General features: G+C 40.8%; 1 protein-coding gene across 5 annotated transcripts in view; it reads right to left on the minus strand.

Moving 5' to 3' along the window:
• Positions 1-21,383, minus strand: part of LOC134218534 (uncharacterized) — a 39,613-nt gene that overhangs the window by 15,616 nt on the left and 2,614 nt on the right. For all 5 annotated transcript variants that reach the window (XM_062697661.1, XM_062697657.1, XM_062697660.1 and 2 more), the window contains exons 3-7: positions 2,731-3,189; positions 2,515-2,657; positions 1,231-2,126; positions 1,017-1,175; positions 236-423 (exon numbers count right to left, since the gene is read on the minus strand). In XM_062697661.1, coding sequence (XP_062553645.1) covers positions 236-423; positions 1,017-1,175; positions 1,231-2,126; positions 2,515-2,657; positions 2,731-3,189 — 1,845 coding nt within the window. The remainder of the gene's footprint in view (positions 1-235; positions 424-1,016; positions 1,176-1,230; positions 2,127-2,514; positions 2,658-2,730; positions 3,190-21,383) is intronic.

Raw genomic sequence — 21,383 nt, forward strand, 5'->3', positions numbered from 1 at the left:
GGGGCAGTTGCTGCCATTACTGACGCGTTTGTTGCCTGAGGGCAAGCCTTTTGAAATAGATTGATAGAGCGGCTTGTGGATTTACGGGTTTCACTGTTAGAGATTTGTCTTTTAGAGGTAGCGCCGCCATTAGTACAAGAAGGTTGGCCTGTCTGAGGTGTTAGTTTTGGGAGCCGTGGCGTTTTGTGTTGATATTTGTTAGACCGCGTACGAGAAGACTTAGCAGTTGTAGTACCTTTCTTTGTCGGTGGGCACTCCTTACTTGGGGTGCTAGTAACTTCGATCACATTGGTAGGATTTTCCTCAAGGGGTGAAATGGCCACAATCTCCTCACTACTACTCTCAGGACTCCTGAGTAATGCTGCCTTTTTCTCGTTCTCCAGTTCGTATGGTTCAGCTTCGTCGGTCCCGAGGTGATAATACCTGTTGAAAAAAAAAAGATGTATTGCATTGCATTAATTGGCGATTTGTCACCGACGAAGAGGCTTTGGGTAACTGATGCTTTTGCGCTTTTTGTTGTCTTTTTATCCGATTTAATGTCTTTGCCTACAACCTCTGTGCCATAAGACAAATTATCAATTAGTTGCCGTTCTAAACAAACAAAAATGAATTCCTTCTTTTGTCATGTTAGTCTTATGATAACGAATTAATAAAATAAGGCCACAAAAAGTCGAGGGGAGTGGAGATAAAAGAAGAAAATAAAATTTGTTTCAGCCTTACAGTCTTACAGATTAAAAACTGATAAAATGAATCCTGAAAAAACCTTCGTTGAACTTAATATTGAAAAAAAAACACAAAAAAAAATCTGAAAAAAAAGTTTAATCGTTTCTTTTTATATAATGAGCAATTAACCCACTTAACAAATTGAAAATTTTAAAATTGGTTAATTGTCTGTCTGCCCTCCTACCTATTATGGTTCCCATTTCCTTCGCTCGTAGAGCTTACTGGAGACTTAGCCAGTAAATCAATAATTCTCACTCAATAGCTTTCGCAATGTCAAATTGTGGATATCTTACCTGATCAGTTTTCTCGATGCATAAATCGACGGTTGGGTGTCAACGTTCGGTTTCAGATAAACTCGGTTCAGATTGTGGCCACGAGTGTCCGATCGGTACAATCCGTTGTACACGCCGTCGGGATTTAGGAACGGGATTATTTTGAACACATACATTCTCCTGTAAAACATGTCTTTTAAAAACTTGAACAACTTAAAAGTTATATTAAACTTACCTAAGCGTAATAGAAACAATGCTCTTTCGGTCGAGCAGCATACTAAGAAATCCATTTAGCACAAAACTAGCCGGTGTTTCACCTGGATGAACGCGCGAAGAGATGAAAACAATCTTCTTGTTCTTGAACGTATGGCACCGAGGTGTCTTATCGTCGGGAAACAGATTACGTAACCGTTCTTCGCGGACGTTCTGGATACCGTGGAACGACGTAATCGTCAGCAGTTCAACTCGTCGCTTTTCCACCGAATGCGTGAGTAGTTCCCGATAGTAGTAAATGTCGTCTCGCGGATCCAGATTGGTGGCCCTCAGATCATCGTCGAGAGTTGGTGTGTTTAGCAACTGTTGGAAGATTGGTAACTTGCACTTGCCGGGGTCGGCCTGCGGGGGTAACTCTATTTTCACCTTGTTCACAAGGTTGGTGATTTGTTGCATTGATTCCGACGTATTATTATCGTCGATCGACATGGCTGACGGCACATCACAGTCAACCAAATGCTTCCCTCCAGGATCGCTTACTTTTGGCGTATGAGCTTCGTCGCTTCCAATGCCATCGCGAGCCGTTTCGTCGAACGATTCCGGACTGGATCGTTCAACTTTGGCCGTTTTCACGAGCTTTCCTTTCTTGCCACTGTGGTGCGACTGAGTGTGATGATTGACCAACGCCGGAGCAAGTTCCACCGGGCCGATAGGAATCGAGGCATCATATCGTTGCGATATTTCTAGTGCGATCTGATTCATCTCAAACGTATGGCGACCGTAGCGCTTATCAAAGGTACCCAGCTGTTCCAACAGTTCGTTGTAAGTGAACGGGAACGTGAATGCATAGTAGGTTTTAGTTTCGGATGATTCGGGCGCCCTGTGCAGGAACGATATGAAGAAAATGTCGTTGGCAATCTGCAAGAAAATGTCAACAGTTTAGATCAGTACGGTATTAACATAAAAAGCCATATCAATTTCTTCTTCGACGCTTGATTCGTGAGCGCTGTTTGCTTATACGATCGAACCTAATTTAAAACCTAACCAAGTGTAAAGAAATAGGTTCTAATGAAACATATTAATCGTTTATGAATCGTTCCTGTCATTCTGCAGCGAACCTTCATTGCTATCGGTTGACTTTGTTTAGTATCAAAGCTCCTGTAGTAACAAAGCTTCAAGGGTACGTGATAAAAAGCACCAAAATGCCATAATACAAAATTAAATCTATATTTAGGACCATTTTGAGGTTTTGGAGCGAATCACTGTGTTGTCTTCCAAAGGTTTAAATTGTGCTTCAAAAACTTACCGAATAGGATGGCTTATCTTTGATCCGCTCCCATCGACCACCGGGACCGACTTTCATTACCGGGTGCATTCCTTGGCTGAACAGCTTTGCCTGCTTGTTCAAATTCATCACATTAAACTTGACAATTTGATTCGGACGGCCACCTAGAAGAAAAACATTACATGAGCTGCACTGACTTTACTGCATCTGAAAAAATAAAATAAAAATGCAACCCACCAGTTACGGCAAAGTAGAACCATGTCCTGTTCTGATTTTCGTATGGCGTTCCGGCACAGTCTGATCGCGTCCATAGATTAAACTCCACCTCGATAAATGCGGCGGAGTGGTGATGTGGCTGGTGACTGGTGAGCACCTGCTGCTGGTCCGGAGCAACCCCACTAGCCGTTACAGAGCCGCCCGTACCAGTCTGCGTGGGAGTTGATTGATGTTGCTGCTGCTGAAAATGGTAATGGGTTGCGGAAGGCGAGTTGCCCCCTCCGGAAATGATGGCACTGTTTAGCGTCAGGGGCCCACTAGACAGGATGGCAGCCGGTGGGCCCAGTAGGGTGGCGCTTCCCGGCGATAGCGGCCCACCCGGAATGGCAGTGGCAACGGTGGTGGTTGAGGGGGTGGCGACATTAGATACCGATAGGCAACCAACACTACTGCTGACATTGCTACCGATTATGTTCAGTCCTGGAAACAAGTGGAAATGAAGGAGGAGAATTGGAGCTTTACTTTTTGTTTTCGATGTTGCGATTTTTTATTTTGTTTGAATCATTCAGCTGTTTATATGGCCCTGCCTGCCTGACTGCCGAAGAAATATGGGACGAGCGTGACGGAGCTATTGCCAACAAGGAAGACGAAGGCGAATTTTTGTCGATTCGTATCGTAATCAGCAGATCTAAATGAACTTGTATGGGAGCTCAAAAACCACATTAATGATTTATCTATATTGCTTTGCGATTTGCGATTACATAATTTTGTTAATATTATTCGAATTACATGATGGTTTTCAATATCATTCAATGTTTAAAAAACATTCAATTTATTTTTAAATTTTGATGATGCTTCCGCAGTGATTTTACAGAATAAGTGATTGGTCACATGTCCCTTTATCTTTGAGATTATTTATTTTTTTAAATTTGTTTTCTGTGTATTTGTTTAAGAATAAAATCCTACATTGTAGCCCAATCAAGGCTTCGTTTGTTTAAAAAGGCTTGGGACTAAATTTGATAACCTATCTACACATTTAAAATAAAATTTGATATCCTAATTTGCTATAAGCGCCCTAATGGATGCCTGGCCCGAATGTGTGTGGGGCTCGTGTAGTATTTTAATACCGGCCAGGCGATGGACCTCAGAAGCTCGTGTTCTTGGAACTTATTTTGAACTTGTTGAAGTTTCAGATGATGAGTTTATGCGCAGCTCTCCCAGCATGCATAGCGGGCTTGGTAGTCATATGGCTACTGCTTCTGCATAAGACGCAGGAGGTCGTGGGTTCAATCCCAGGTCCGTTCCATTATCCTACTTTGTATCTTTCTATTTATTTCTCATGTTCTAGCAATCGCTAGAACTGGAAATGGACTTCCATACCGTTTCCATTACTATTCCTATACCTTCAACTTCAGTATTCTAACAGTAATCTGCTAGAATTGGAAATGAACTATTATAGAGCTCGTTTTCTACATCCAATTGGAAATTCCATAAATTGCCTTCTCCAGTTAACCAAGACGGACCTCTGCCTCTCGAGCCTAATCCAAAAATTCCAACAAATTCCGCATGAACTCGTGGCAAGTGCAGAGGTATATTCGGCTTGCAGTAGGCGAGTGATTGCATCGTCATTTCCTCCCCCTTCCCTACATTGACTTGCATTCTGACGTGGCAGGCGCCAGTATGACCTAACAAATGAGATCACCAGTACTTGTACATTGAAGATGTGTGCTAGTCCCAAGCAAACATCTGTTGGTTGCCTGTGCAAGAACAGCTGATCTGGCCATAATGGAGTAGCAACTACAAGCAGTCAATCAAGCTTTGAGAGCTCTCCCAGATTTCCCAGTATTCGATCATAGGAAGGATGATTTTCTTGTAGAAAGCTTACTTTTCAGCGACAATGACGACCGACGCTTGATCAAAGGATACAGTAATTTGAACAAGACGTTACACCACCGACGAAGTTACACTTAGTCACCGTCTTGTCAATCTGTTGCCGAAAAATGAGCTTAATAAAAAATACGCTGTCGAGGATCGCTTATTGGCCAATTCCACTGTCGTGCCATTGAGGCTGGTTTTACAATCCTCAGGCGGAACATGTTTTGAAAATATGGAATGGGGAAAAATGATGACCTGGGTCTTCGCCGCATTGATATCCAGCTGATGAGATACTGTTGAAGTTTTGCCACTAGCGCTCTGATTACTCTACCTTGGTAGACAATGGAGGTGTCATCTGCGAACAGAGACAGAATGTCGCCTTCTGGAGGTTCTGGCGTGTCGGAGATGAAGAGGTTAAACAGCAGGGGTTCGAGGATACTGCCCTGAGGGAAACCTGGGGATATCGTGCGCATTAGATCTCGCTCCGCTAATTGAAACCCGGAAAGTCTTTGTCGACAGGTAACTGTTGATGATTTTCACTAGGTAGTTTGTAGCTTGTTTGAACACCAGGCCATCATGCCATACATTGTCGAACGCCTTCTCGACATCTACTACGAAGGCCATGGCGGATGTTTTAGAGACTGTCGGTTGTGAATCGCCTTTTCAAACAGCTTGGATAAACCTAAGAGAAGGCTCATGGGACAATAAATTTATGGAGAAGAATGATCCTTCCCAGACTTCCAGATGGGGATGACTTTCACTGACTTCCGAAGTAGCTAAGACGGAGATAATGGTTAAAGAGCAGCAAAAGGTGCTCGAAAAACGGATCACTCATGTGTTTGAGTTTGAGATTCAGGATGTTGTCGAAGGGATCAGTACAAAAGGCCGAATTACAAAAGGCCGAACCACAGAAGGCCGAATCACAAAAGGCCGAAAATGTTCTAGCATACCACAAAAGGCCGAATCTCAAAAGGCCGAATAACACAAAAGGCCGAATCATTACAAAAGTTTCAATCTTTCAACCTTAGAATACTCACAAATTTACGTTTACTTTTATTATGCTGCCCCATTAAGAAAAGCTTGTCCACGTGTTTTGCAACTACTAGCAGCGATCTAATCAATCTTTTTCAGTTGAGGTATATAACGTCAGTTTAACGTCGAAGCTCAATCTTTCAATTGAAAGAAGTTGTATAACGGTGTTTACAGAGTCAATTTGAATCCTTATTATATTCCATAATAGATCAATCTTCATTGCAGTAATGAAAAGATGAACATAACTGAACACTGTATACGTATAAATATTAGCACTTTAAAGTAACGAAGTAATCCAAGAGCTCTCTTTTTTTCTTCCTTTGGTGATGTAGTATTGGGTATTGGTATTGGGAAAAGTTAAATTCCCAAATCTAATGCAAGAGCCCAAATTAAATTTCACTAGATTCATGGATCACTGAATCGAAATGCCGATTTGTAGGAGTTGTGCGCTTCATGACGCATGGTTGTGCTAATGATGAGCACTACTCATGATCTAATTGCGACATCAGAAGCTAAACAAAATCGACATTTCCAATTATTATGCTTTTAACTAAAAGCTGTATAACTTACGGTAACGCGGTGTTCTTAAATGTATTTCATTTTCTCCCAATTTAAGAGAAACTGACTTCACAAGACTTCACTGAGAAATCACAAAATAATCCGAATATTCTAAATTATATTAAGTATTTGAATAAAAAAAAGTTTGAATTAAATCGGCAGACCAACAAAGTGGACCGCTTTGTTGGTCTGCCGGTTTCATTCGGCCTTATGTGATTTTGGCCTTTTGTGGTTTCGGCCTTTTGCGCATTCGGCCTTTTTTGCTTTCGGCCTTTTGTAAGTCGGCCATTCGTGATTCGGCCTTTCGTAGTAGACCCTTGTCGAAACCTGGAGGCCATCAATTCGCCAGTTGAGATCTCCATCTCCTCCCAAAAGTCGTTGGGTATCAAAACACATAAATAAATTTTAAAACAAAACATGATTGAGAGTCAAATGGATGTTGTTAACATGCCTGTTGACGGCTGCTTCGTATGAACTGACGATGTTCTGTTCAAGATTGTGCAAGCTGACGAAGTGACGACCTATTTCGGTGAACTTCTCTGCAGGAGTAATCAAGCGTTTCTTAGAGCCATTGTTATCTAATGGGATCAAAGGTACAATGGGCCGAGGCTTGGATTTTAGAATTTTTGTTACTTTGCAGAATGTCTTAGCACAGTCTAGGAGAGCGCGGCCTTAGGGGTCGTAAACATATTTCATAAGCATTTATGGGGAGAGAGGTGGTCTGTCGTTTTCTTACGCACGAATAAATAAAAAATCATTTGTATAAAAGAAATCTTACATGGGGAAGGGGGGGTTTGATGATTTTAGTCATGCGATTGCAACGGGTTCTGAGTGCAAGTAGCTCAGGACGTTGGTACTGTCTGCGATCCACGTTGCGAAGACAAATGAGATCTTTGGTGAGGGTGTCGATGGTTAGGGCATTGCTTACACCGTTGGAACATGCTGCTCTCTGGCCAACGATGTTGCCTCTTCGATGGCGCACAGCTGGCGGTAGATAATTTTCGGCGTTTCCAGACGCACCTCGTAGTCGATGGTGGGCTGAAACCGGTGCCAGTTTACTCGATGGTAGTTCCTTATGGAACCGATTTCGGCCACCGCGACCACTAACCGGGTTCCGAGCTGAATTCATTACATACAACCGGCTGCGATATGTGGTTATCCATGTTTGTGATGAACAGATCGAGCGTCGAATGAGCCCCGGATCTGCTCAACCGTGTGGGTGAATCCGGGCTGCTCAAGCGGGTGGAAAAATGGCCTTCTTCCAGATCATGCCGTTCTGATTGTTCAAGTTTTCCCAGGCTTGATATAGAATTTAGATGCATTCAGATAGCCGGCGATGATGTACTGCCCTTGGCACCACGCTAGATTGACGATGGTTCCACGGAGGGCGGCCTATGTCTCATCGATCTCCTTGAGTTGGGCAGTATGTCACGATGAGGGTGATGACACCGACGGAAGTGGTAACTTCGACACCGATGGCCCCGATGACACTCAGCTGGAAGCTTGGCAGTTGATGTTGTAGCGAAAAGCGATGGCCACACAACCTCCCCTGGTCGGCTGGTCGAGTCTCACGATGCAAAATTCCGTGATGCAGACGCTCAACTTCGGTTTAAGATGCGTTTCGGTGATGGACGCCATGTCTATTTCTTTTTCCAGGAAATCCTTCAACTCAAAGGTTTTGCTCTTGAGCGAGCAAGCGTTCCAGTTGATCAGGCCCATCCTAGTAGCCATTTTCAATGATGAACATGTCAATAGTGAAGACCTGGTGGAATCGGTTTTTGCATCCACGCAGTCGAGTGGAGAGCTGCGAGAAGATCGTCATCAATTGCTCCGGAGTGTAGAGCAGAACAGATTCATCCGGTGGGACAGTTTCATTCTCCGGCTGTCGACGGAATCCAGGAGGAGGGAGCGGAGGCTATTTGCTGGTTAAAGGTGCCGGTGGTGCTGGAGCTTGAATCAACGCAGCTGATGCTGCCAGTCGCTTGTGTGATTGTAACGGTGGAATGAATGGAATGATTGGAATCGCTCGACGGGAAGCCGGAATGACCGGATAGTTATGGTTCGGATAGTTATGGATAGGAATATGATTCTTCCTTGTACTGGCCGATATCGCTGACTGTATGGTTGATTATCCCGATCAGATTCAGGTCTTTGAAAGTGGCGGAGCCATGCTCCAGAATTACAGATGAACCAGATTAAGCTGGTCGCGGTACTTTCTCGTCTTGTCGCTGCCTTCCAATTTCTGAATGAACTCCTTTGCTTCCATGTCATGGAGCCCTCGCAGCAAAGCCTTGAGCGGCTTCGTGTCGGGGAGGGCATAAGTGTAGAACTCATATTTGTGGAACTCGAGGAACTCCACGACCGACATGTGATGCTTCGTATTGGTAGACATCACCTTAACGCCTCCACTGCAGAGCCGGAATGTGCAATTTAGGTATTTGGTGGGTTGCCTCTGATGGAAACCGGCTGTCTCAAAATGGAATGATAATTTTCAATATTTTGTTTGATAGCTTATGGGGCTAGGGATAGTATGTAAGGTTTTCAAATGTATGGCCGGACTATCGGGGTTTCTCTCGTTATTCCGACTGTCAAATCCATACAAATGAACCAAAAGAAAATCACAGCGTAATGTGTTTAAATGATTGTTGATACTTTTTAATCCAGAAAATTCTGATTTAGTGAGCTCCGGACTAACGAGTCGTCGGATTAGTGAGGTCCGGACAAGCGGGAGATACTGTATATGTGATGGCGTGCAGCTTAACTAACATTGGTTATGAGCAGACTACATCTTCTACATATAGTATTGTGAAGATGATCGATAGGCTTTAGAGTAGAAGCTAAGACTCTGATCAGAATCAAGAAAAATATGTGTAAACAAAAAGCTTATTGAATGCGTCGCTACAAGCTCAATACTATTGTATCTTACAACGACGCACCCCTTGGCCTTCACAATTAATGGAATGCTGTCGTTCAAAACCTTCCGTAGTAATTATTATACTATAACATCCCTTATACCTAACGCAATACAATCGACCCAAACCCAAGAAAAGGTATTTCTAGTGGCAACGAAAATCGAATTACTAGTCAATCTAACAATGACCGTAAGGACGTGGCCATCGTCGTTATTGACTTAAAAAGCCAAAACTTTTCAGAACCAGTTTTGTATGAATCATATTGTCTTACATCTCATGCACGAGAAACTCGCTTGCTATTCGTTTCACTCATTCTCCGAAAAAATATTTTGATACACGAATGGATTTATTACTACCTACTTGTTTTAACAGCAGGAAGTTAATTCAATGCATTCAACAAAGAAGAACATGCCAAAATCATGCATTGATGCAAACCGCGAGTCGAATCATGAGCGATTCTCTGGACCGTGCGGTCCAGTGGGATTTGGCTCGCGCATGATTTGAATCGTGGATGAGTTTTGATAATTTGAATTTCTCCCAGCACTGATTCAGAACATGTATAGGTTCTACTAGTCAATCACGATGCAGCAACTAGGTATATACTTTGCGGTTTTATTGCTCATGCTCACTATAGCAGTTCTGAACACATTGGTGTATCATAAAGACAAAAGCTAATAAATTAAAAGTCCATTTTCGGGCGTACCATCATAAATTAATATAAACCTCTTTGAACAGTTCTGCGGCTTCGGTTTGTTGATTTGTTTCAACCGTGGCAACCAACAACTATTACCTGCCATTACATACGTTCTCAATGAAGTCGTAAATAAAAAAACCGAAAGTAGTTGACGAGGGCCAGCGAGGACGAGACATTTTTTTTCGGTCTACCTTTCGAGAATGTGTGTATTTAGGTGAAGTCGATAACCGCGTGCGGTTTGATGATCCGTGGCGAAAAGTAGGTAAGGTAGGAAATACTGCTGTTGGCAGAACATGCAATATTTTGCAAAAACGAAGGTTGAAAACGTTATATTTAGTTATTAACAATATATGATAGCATTGATTTTATAGTTGTAGTCACTACATATCGATGCATTGTGCTAAACTTGATGAAACTCCTGTGAAAAAAACCCACTCATAGGAACAAGTATGATTGCCACTGTTTCTCGCTGTTGTTGGTTTACATATTCTTTACTAGCTGACCTGTCGAACTTTGAACTATTGACAATTTCACAATTAAAGTTTCGACGTTTACTTAGCGATTTCATGAAATATTCTGAACGTAATCGTAGAGCAAACGTTCTTTTTTGACCCTTCCTTCGGAAGTGTCCAAAATTTCGCTTTGTATGCGTTACGCAGGCGTGTTATGTATTAATCGATCAATAAATCTCTCGAATTATGAAATAAAATGTAGGGTACCTATTTGGAACAAATTTCCTTTAATATTGAAAATCTATATAATAAAAATGGAATGGTCTGTGTTCGTATCCGCATAACTCGAAAACGGCTGGATGGATTTTATTCACTCCTTCAGCAGTTATATTTTCCGACGGGTTTATATGATATTTTCTCATATTAAAATATTAGAAAATTTGAGTAAATCGTGAAAAACTTAAATAAAGACTCCTATAGGAATTTTGCATACACAGCTAACAACGCACATTTTCGCCTACTATGCAGGACAACGTCTGCCGGGTCGACTAGTATAATTATAAAAAATGATATGATATGAAAATATGCTTATTTTTCCAATTTGTTTTAAAGAAACAATTGATTTTAATTGAGGAACATATAGAAGCATGTACCAAACAATCTTCTCAAAAAAGCAAAAACGTAAAAATTTAAAGGAATTTAAAAAATTTCTGCAGTGAAAGCTAGAAAGCAAATGTGAGCATGTTCTGAGACACTAATAGACCACTTATATGCATGTATGTGTGCGTATGTGTGCAAATTCTGAATTTTTTTAACATATGACTCTCACTCATTTTTAAAGTGTTGAACAAGATTAATATTACAAAATTAGGCATCCATAGCGCGAAATATATGTTATTATTGTTACTCTATTTAGTTTCGTTCAGATCAATGCCTGACTTAGTTAGTTCTGGATTAATTAATATCGACTATCGAGGTCTCTGGAGATTGCGAATATATTTATATGCTAACAGCCTTACGGTAGTTACTAACCATGTAACAATAGCTATTTAATCCGAAAAGCGCCTGATAGATGCGTATTCGTTCATTTTTTTTTTTGTCACTTAACCCATGACATCCGCCTTTTGGTAGGCAATTAATTTTTCACTTTATAGACCCGTAACGCTGGGTAGAGACCTTTACGTGGTGTGTTACGGGGTAAGATCTACCACGGTTACATTGCCAGCTACAGGCAAATCCTGGCCCAACGAATACCTTCCTCATTATCATACTCCGTGGTATTTATGAGGGTGTCGATAAGTCGGTGGCCTCTCGTTAAGTAAGTACCACATCAACACTTCCTTCCTCTCCCTAGTTACGGTGAAGATGGGCATGGCCAGGAGTAATAATCCTCATGCTTTTCAACCGTCTAAGACGAATTAAGTACTCTCCATTTAATTCCACTAGTTAATTTTCGTTATCTTTGCAGATACGTATTTCGACCACAACTGTGTGGTCGTCTTCAGTGTCTCGTACTTGACTCGACTTCTGAAGACGACCACACAGTTGTGGTCGAAATACGTATCTGCAAAGATAACGAAAATTAACTAGTGGAATTAAATGGAGAGTACTTAATTCGTCTTAGACGGTTGAATACATTCCACTAAAAGAGCTTTATATATTTTTCTGCTCATGCTTTTGTTATTTTTGTTTTAGACTAGAATCAAGGACCACCTCTCATCATGATTTCTGATAGCATTCTATTTAAGGATCTCAAAAGTAAAACATTAGTATCACTAGTGTCCAATCTACAAACTCGCAGTTAATAACTGTAGAAGTGCTTAATCAGGGGCGTCGCGTGGAATAATTGGGAACCTGTTCAAAAATGTTCAATAATCAAATAACATTCTTATTAACCCTTCAGCACGTGCGCGGTCATTGAAAAAGTGAGGTTATGCAGATCATTACAGCTATATTTGAGCTACATATTAAACAAGATACAATTTTATTGCAGATTATTAGTAAAACAATGTTCCACATCCAGAGACATCTTCGAAATGTATGAACTTCAACAAACAATATAGAAAAAGAAGAGTGGTAGTGACAACTCGGCCACGTAATATGCTGAAGACAATTTAATTAACTACGTTCAAATAACTATGGTGAACAAAGCTGCTCTCCACGAACTAAATCAAATATGTACTGTTGTTACTACTGACATCCGTATCATGTGTAGTTTTGTATTCCGCGCATTCCATATTAGTTGAAGCGACAGAAGCATATGTCTTTTGCTCGTTCAAATTTGAAGTTGAACTAGTTGGAACAAAATGTGAGAAGGCGTCGGTATTATGCTTGCAGTGTGTTGCAGCGGTTCGTTCCCAAACAGACGAACAGAGTGAAAATTTTACTCAAAATTCTCTCTCATAGGTTTGCTTCTTCGTTCACGTCGTAAACTTGACGCCGTTTCGTTGCAAGGTTTGTTGCATTGCTTCGTGTTCTACATGTAGACGGGCAGAGACAAAAAAGCACGTGTTTTGATGCAAGAGTCTCTTTTCGTGAATTGGAATGATACAAACAACCAAACGTCTGAATACAAAAAGGAAAGCTACATATTTGCCTATGTTTCAAATGTGTGGACTGGTTCAGAGACTAAATTGAACGTAGCTATTGCAATAGCTCTATTTTCTGCCAACCAGTGCAACTATATTTTTGAACACAAGATCAAAATATAATCTTCATTAGTTTGCCTACCTGTGCAATGAACAGGTTGAACAGGCCGACCAGACGCCACTTAAGCTTCGAGGCGGCTCTGTCCCAGTAATGCCGAAAAGGGGGGATGTATGCCAAAAAGAAGAAGAAGAAGAAGAAGGTGGATAAATCTAATTTTTTTAGAGGCCAAACTGGGTTCAATTAGCTTGATTAGTTCTCGACCTATGCAGCTATGTGTGTTTCATTTGCATGGGAGCCTCCCCTCTTTCAGAGAGGGAGGGGTCTTAAACCATCATAAGAACTTTCCTCGACCCCAAAAACTCCTACATACAAATTTTAACGCCGATCGCTTCGACGTCTTTGACTAATTATAGATCCTTAGATTAGTTTTCATTTTCAATCTGTTGCAAAATCCCTCCATTTTCCCACAGATTTATATCATAATATCAAATATTGCTTATGCTATCAATGCTTAGACTTCTGCGAAAATAGTTAATGGCAGAACACGTTTCCTCATCACAGTAAACTGTCAACATACACTTGGTTATGTTTGAGAAGTTGACATTCCACAAATGTTTGTCAGCATGGGCGAGTATCTCAGATCCTTACAAACCTTCACTGAATGGCTTCTACTAGGCTAAAACCCTCCGGAATAACGCCTCCTCTCAGCATTTGGAGTACTAACTTTTGGTATATAATGCTTCAACAAATTCTGCATATTCGTATCAAGGTGATTAAGCAAAGCGTCTCTACGTTAATTACCGAGCCAAATCGATTTCGGTTCCATAAAAGTTATATAAATATTTATACTTATCTTTCTGAAACTGTGGTCAAATAGATTTATTTAATTTCGAATGTCTAGCTCATGTTAGCTTTAAATCAACTGTTCCGTGAGGATCTTTACCATCTAGGTACATCTTCGCTAATGATCATAATAATACCACAGGCAGACGTCCCACTAAGCCTAAAATAGCCCTTCTAATAAAATCGATACATTCCTGATTTGTATATGACGGATTTCTGAGGAACTGTTGTTTGAATGCTGTCGACTCGTAAAATTGTTATGCTGATCACTATATTTCACGATTGACTTCCATTTAAAAATATGTAATATGCTCAACCTTTTGAAAATGCTCATTGGTCACTATTTTGAGTTTAGTAACAAAAAAGTCACTATTTTTGCATTACCGATTGCAGGGCTGTTTCAAAGTAAGCAAATTCAAATTCGCAAAATCCGCGACTTACACAATAAAATCCGCGATTGCAAAACAGAACCGCGACAAACAAAAATAAAGAAACACATTTCAATATAAAACTACGCCCGAGGTAAAAAATAGAAATTTCGTTTTCAAAGTTACTGTTGCAACAATGTATTGAACGGTAAAGCAGAACTAATTTCATGGCTCATAAATAAAAGGGTCCTTGAATTCCTAAATGCCTAGTCAATTACAGGCTTCAGAACTTGAAAAATAATTGTAAGGTACAGTGGGGTAAGTGGGTAAATGGGGTAGGTGAAAAAAAACGCAAGTACTTCACTGATGAAGCACAGAATTATTCAAATTTTCAAATTTTCCGACACTGAATGCATTTCTCAATTTTTCCAAACACAAATAACTTCTATTAATCGTATATAAACAAATGATACCAATTCGAACTCATTCGAAGGTTTTTGGTTATTACAGTGATACGTGGTAATACTAAATCAGGAACCCAAAGTGTCAAGCGTGTCAGTGTTTTAAATAATCCATGTTTCATAAATAATTCGTGAAAAATGTTATTTATATAGCTCAAATACAAGAATCACTACTATTGCAAATATATCAAGAATTATGGTTTATTTAGTTGAGTTGGTTCAGTTGGGCTGCAAAATGGTGGGTTGACATCAAGGAAGGAGCGCCCAACAGAGCTCTGGTCCCCACAAGTCCCTGTCTCATGCTTCCACGGGTCGTCCGATGACAAAAGACCGCCAGCTAAGGGTTGTGTACTTAGCTGCTAGTGCAGCCTGGGCACTGTTGTCCTTCTGACATCAGCTAGAGTGAGAAGGTACGCCTCGAGCGTCTGTTCACCGGGAGGTGCGGCTCAAACAGCGTCTGCCTGGTACCCAGCGGCTGATTAACGAAATGCTGTATCGCGTCAGCTATACCTAAGGTGGCAGTCCCATCAGCGCGATGAAGGTAACGCGACCCCTGTAAGTTAGCTTACTGAAGCCTCTCAAATACCACGAAAAATGGAAATAGAAGAAAACGAACGTTATTTTTGGCAACCGACCTGGCAACGAAATAAAGACTATGAATGGAAACTCGGTACCTAGAATGTCAGGACCCTAAATGAACCTGAACGAGTGAGCCTTCTGGCTCGTGAACTGCGGAAGGTTGGAGTGAACGTGGCCGCTATCCGATGGCTCAGATCCGGAGAACGTGAATTCCGAGCCGTGGACCCCACGATCAACACTGCATTCAAGTTTAACATCTATCACAGCGGCGGCGGAAAAGCAGAGCATGGAGTTGGTTTCGTAGTGATGGGCAAGCATATGAAGCGAGTGATGCGGTGAAAACCCATTAGCGAACGAATCTGTGTGTTGAGGATACGGGGCAAATTCTTAAATTACAGCCTAATCAACGTTTACGCACCGACAAACAATAAATCCGACGTCGTGAAGGACACGTTTTATGAATGTCTTGATAAAGCCTATGGAGAGTGCCCAAAGCATGACGTGAAAATTGTTATCGGAGACGCCAACGCGCTCAGCTCGGTAGAGAGGACTTTTTCCGTCCCATAATCGGTAGGGAGAGCCTTCAATGACTTCAATGACAATGGTCGGTAGAGAGGACTTTTTCCGTCCCATAATCGGTAGGGAGAGCCTCCAATGACAACGGCCTACGGCTAGTAAATTTTGCTGCTGCCAGAGGGATGGCCATCAGTAGCACCTACTTTGCACGAAAGAAGATCCGAAAGCACACCTGGAGACATCCAAATGGTGAAACTTGCAACCATATAGACTATGTTCTGGTGGATGGGAGCCATTTCTCGGATGTTATCGATGTGCGGACATTCAGAGGTCCGAACATTGACTCTGATCACTACCTCGTTGTCAGTAAAATTCGATCACGGTTGTCAACTGTATCGAACGAAAGATCACAGCGAACGATGCGTTACAATATCCAGCGATTGTCGGCGGAAGGAGTATCGACTGAGTACTGCCAGAAGCTCGACGAACGGATAAGTACAATCAACGTTAGCGACAACATCAACGATCTATGGAAGTCGATCTATGGAGCGGTGAGCACAACAGCACGAGAAGTGGTAGGCACTGCACAGAGGCGACCCAGGACGGGTTGGTTCGATGTGGAGTGTCAGAGAGTGATAGACGAGAAGAACGTTGCCAAAAGCCGGATGTTGGTGTCGGGTACCCGATCGAATAGAGATCGGTACAAGAAAGCAAGATCAGCCGAAAAACGAATCCACCGCAGGAAGAAAAAAGAGCACGAAGAGCAAGTTATTAGTGAGGCGAGGGAAAAATGGAGCAGAACGATATGCGGAGGTTTTATGAGTCTGTCAATGGTGCGCGGAGAAAGACAGTGCCATCTCGCGTCATGTGCAACGAACAACAAGGGAATTTGCTGACAGATAAAACTGAAGTGGCTGCCAGGTGGAAGCAACACTTCGAGATTTTGTTGAATGGAGGAAGTGACGGTGCATCGGTGAACAGAATAAATATTAGCGACGATGGACAAGCTGTGGAGTCACCTACACTAGATGAGGTTAAAAAAGCTGTCAAAGAGCTGAAAAACAATAAGGCTGCGGGGAAGGACCAGCTCCCGGCTGAACTTCTCAAACATGGCAGTGAGCAGCTTTATGAAGTTCTGCACCATATTATGTCGAAAATATGGGAAGACGAGGAAATGCCTGCTAGCTGGTTGGACGACCTCATTTGCCCTCTCTTTAAGAAAGGGCACAGACTGGAGTGCGCCAATTACCGAGGAAAAACTCTCCTTAATTCGGCGTACAAAATTATGTCCCGTATTCTGTTCAACAGATTGAGACCGCTTGAAGAGTCCTTCGTCGGCGAATACCAAGCAGGTTTTCGTGAGGGCCGATCAACGACGGATCAAATGTTTACCCTGAGACAAATCCTTGATAAATTCCGGGAGTACAACTTGCAGACACATCATCTGTTTATTGATTTCAAGGCGGCGTACGATTCAGTGAAACGGAATGAATTATGGCAAATTATGCTTGAACATGGTTTTCCGGCGAAACTGATACGGCTGATTCGTATAACGTTGGACGGATCGAAATCAAGTGCGGATGAAATATCGACGTCATTTGTTACCTTAGATGGATTAAAGCAGGGTGATGCACTCTCGAATCTACTGTTCAATATAGCGCTCGAGGGAGCGATTAGGAGAGCTGGTGTGCAAAGAAGCGGTACCATTATCACAAAATCGCATATGCTCCTTGGATTTGCGGACGATATCGATATTATCGGAATTGATCGCCGTGCCGTGGAAGAGGCTTTTGTGCCTTTTAAGAGGGAGACAGCGAGGATTGGACTCACGATCAATACCAGCAAAACGAAGTACATGGTCGCTGGCAATCAACGTGGGTTCATTAGTGGTGGTGGTAGCGAAATGGTGCTGGATGGTGAAAAATTTGAAGTGGTAGAAGAATTTGTGCATCTTGGAACATTAGTGACGTGTGATAATGATGTTACCCGCGAGGTGAAAAGGGGTATTGCAGCTGCAAATAGGGCTTATTACGGACTTCGTAACCAGCTTAAGTCCCGTAGTCTGCAAACGAAAACAAAACTCGCGCTGTATACTACTCTGATTCTTCCGGTGGCTTTATACGGCCATGAAACATGGACGTTAAAGGAGGCTGATCGGAGAGCTTTCGGTGTGTTTGGGCGTAAGGTGCTGCGGACAATACTCGGCGGTAAACATGTGAACGGTATCTGGCGGGGTCGCATGAATCACGAATTGTACCAGGTGTATAAAGGTCTGTATATTATTAAGCTTATACAACACGCAGACTACGGTGGGCTGGTCACGTTGTTCGTATGCCGGAAGAACGTCAAGCGAAGATAATATTTAGTAGAGAACCCGAAAGAGGCCGCAGGCTTCGTGGAAGGCCGCGTACACGATGGCTTTTTGCAGTTGAAGAGGACCTGAGGGCGCTCAATGTTCAGGGCGACTGGAAGCGATTGGCCCAGGATCGAGTCCATTGGAGAAGGATACTCCATTCGGCGTAGGTTCATCGAAGAGCTATAGCCCACCAAGTATCAAGTAAGTAGTTGAAATTTATAAAATTTATTTATTTGTTAATGTAGACTCTTCTACTGAAATCATAAGTCGATTGTTAATGAATCACAATATGATTTTTATATTAAACTAGTCGAGCCGGCAGACGTTGTCCTGCATAGTAGGCGAAAATGCGCGTTGAGAAGTTCCTTTGCTAAATTTCCATACAAATCTTCATTTTAGTGTTTCATGATTTACTCAACTTAACTAATGATTTTCTACAGAGGAAATATCATATAAACCCGTCGGAAACTATAACGAATGTAACTGCTGAAGGAATGAATAAAATCCATCCAGTCGTTTTCGAGTTATGCGGATACGAACACAGACCTTTTCATTTTTATTATATAGATATTAGATGAATATTTCTCTGCATTATCGCCAAGGTTCATTATCTTACTATAAACCTGAAATAGAAAGTAGTGTTAGACACAAATGGAGATGAGATATTAGATCTCAAAAAATTCAAGTAAAGAAAAAATAAAAACATAAAAAATCATTCAATGGAGGCAATCTAGTGCCCTTTGACTTTCATGAAGTGTCAAAATGCATCACAACAGATTACAGTTATGCTCTATCTATATAATAAAAATGAAATGGTCTGTGTTCGTATCCGCATAACTCGAAAACGGCTGAATGGATTTTTTCATTCCTTCAGCAGTTACATTCGTTATAGTTTCCGACGGGTTTATATGATATTTCCTCAGTCTAAAACCATTAGTAAAGTTGAGTAAATCGTGAAAAAAATAAAATTAGGATTCATATGGAAATTTCGCATGGGCAGTAACAACGCGCATTTTCGCCTACTATGCAGGACAACGTCTGCCGGGTCGACTAGTTCAGTATAATTATCATTTGCATGAAATATATGAACAGAAAATGTGTTCTTATATTGAAAAATCCTCTTTTAAAATCATTTTTTCACTTACCCCACCTGTGGGGCAAGTGAAAAATTGAAACCGATTTTTTTGTTTTCCAAATATTTTGTATCCTAAAAGTATTTATTTTTCAAAGATCTTGTTCGCAGGCATATCAAGATTGGATAGATGATTGTTATGTCATAAATATGATCGATTTCAATATTATATTCAACTTTTATGATTCATTGAACATGATCTATACGATTTCCTTTATCCACTTGCCCCACTGTACCTTATTTGTAATTTTGTATATTGATGTCCAAGTTCACAGATCTAAATTTTACTGGGAATAAAGTATATGACGATTCATATCAAGATACACCTGTGTTCAGAATAATAGCAGCGGAAGCCGTTTTTCATACAAAATGGTCAATTTCGACAAGCTGTAACTTTGCACCCCGATGACCGATTGAGCTGAAATTTTGACAGTGAACTACAAATATGATGAATTTTACACATACTAAGTATCATTTTTTTCGAATGACGCGTTCAAAAATTACGCACTAGGTCAAATTGTTCAAAATAATAGCAGTTTTTGTTTTGGAAATATCAACAAATCAATTGATTGGAATGTTATCAATTTGAATTCAGGTGCTGCGAGACACTAAGTTTATAATTTAAAAAATATAAATTGTTGAATTTGACATTTAAATTAGCCAATATAACAAAAATAAAAACTGCTATTTTTTTCGTAAATCAGATCTTCGTCATTCGTAAAAATTGGTACGTAGTATGTGTAAAATTCATCATATTTGTAGTTCACTGCCAAAATTTCAGCTCAATCGGTCATCTGGGTACAAAGTTACAGCTTGTCAAAGTTGATTATTTTGTATGAAAAACGGCTTCCGCTGCTATTATTCTGAACACAGGTGTAAATCATTTTATCAAATGATAAAACTCAGTCTGAATAGGTTATACGTCCATGTACGAAATTATCAAGCAAAACTAACTTTCAAATCCAGTCAATGTGCAAGATAGCTTTTTACAATTAATTGAAACCCTATCTAGAAGGCGATTCTGCTCCCAATCAACAAACAAGTACCAAGTCGGAAGGATTGCAACGTCTATTGACCACCCATCTATCGTGTGCAGTGAATAATTCGCCTTATTGTCAGAGCCCAGTCCTGCAATCAACCGTGATTTCCCAGACATTTTTGATTTCTGATAGCATTGTAGATAAGGATTTCAAAAATGAAACAATCTACGAATTATACCGTAACAATGCTAATGTAACTTGTAGTTCTATACAAAAGTTACTCCATACAAAAGTTACTATTCGGTTACTTTTTCTGCAATAGACCAATGCAAACTCGAACTTAACCTCACTTATTTTGACAGTTCATAGAGCTTGTTTACAAGGTGTTAGAAAAAAATTAATGAGGTGAAAATTCAAATTCATATTTTTAGTTTAAAACAATCTTCAAAAGTTCCTTTGCAATTCGTTGCATTGATGCAAAATCCAAGGAGCAGGAGAATGAATGCTCCCTATTTGTCAAGTAATCATTGCTTTGATGCACTTGCATCATTTTTGAAAATACTACATCATTGATTTGAATCCTTTCATTTGATTCTAGGCAAAGGCAAACACGTGGTGCGCATTATTAGTAATCGGTTTGCTTTCCACTTCGTTGTTACGTCGCGAAGACGATTGTTGTTAGCAACTGAATATTGTGTCATATTTTGCTTCTGTAATAGGAAATTACATTTGAAATAAAGCGAGAGGTTCGAAGACCAAACCTTCAATGAATTATGAAAATAATTGTCCTACTTATTTTACATTATATTCCAAATGTGCTGCTGGTGCTTCCGATGTTATTTTCCCGAATATGAACATATTTAGTACTTCGGGTGGCAACTAGCATTTCAAACCAGTCAAACATAATTTCATTCCATTCCAGGTTTTCCCATACGTTTTGTCAATTCCCAACCACAATTCTTACATGATGAAAATTTCAAAATAAATAGCATTAGGTTTCATGCAACAGATAGAATTGCCAGTTGCATTCCGATGAGCTCTATAGATCTGGTGCTCGTAAGGTTGTTGTCTACATTTTTCGCTGCTGCTGTCACCTGGAAGTTTTTTTTCGTCAAAATAAAAAGTTAGTATCCTCATTCGACACCATGTGTGTCCTGACACTCGAATCATATCCATATAATAATGTCTAAAAAACGAGAAAGTTCGACGAGAGAATCAAACTCTCACTCAAGAGATTGACACAATTGGATATGACACCACTAGCCAT

Source organism: Armigeres subalbatus, chromosome 2, assembly GCF_024139115.2.
Source record: "Armigeres subalbatus isolate Guangzhou_Male chromosome 2, GZ_Asu_2, whole genome shotgun sequence".
NCBI lineage: Eukaryota > Metazoa > Arthropoda > Insecta > Diptera > Culicidae > Armigeres > Armigeres subalbatus.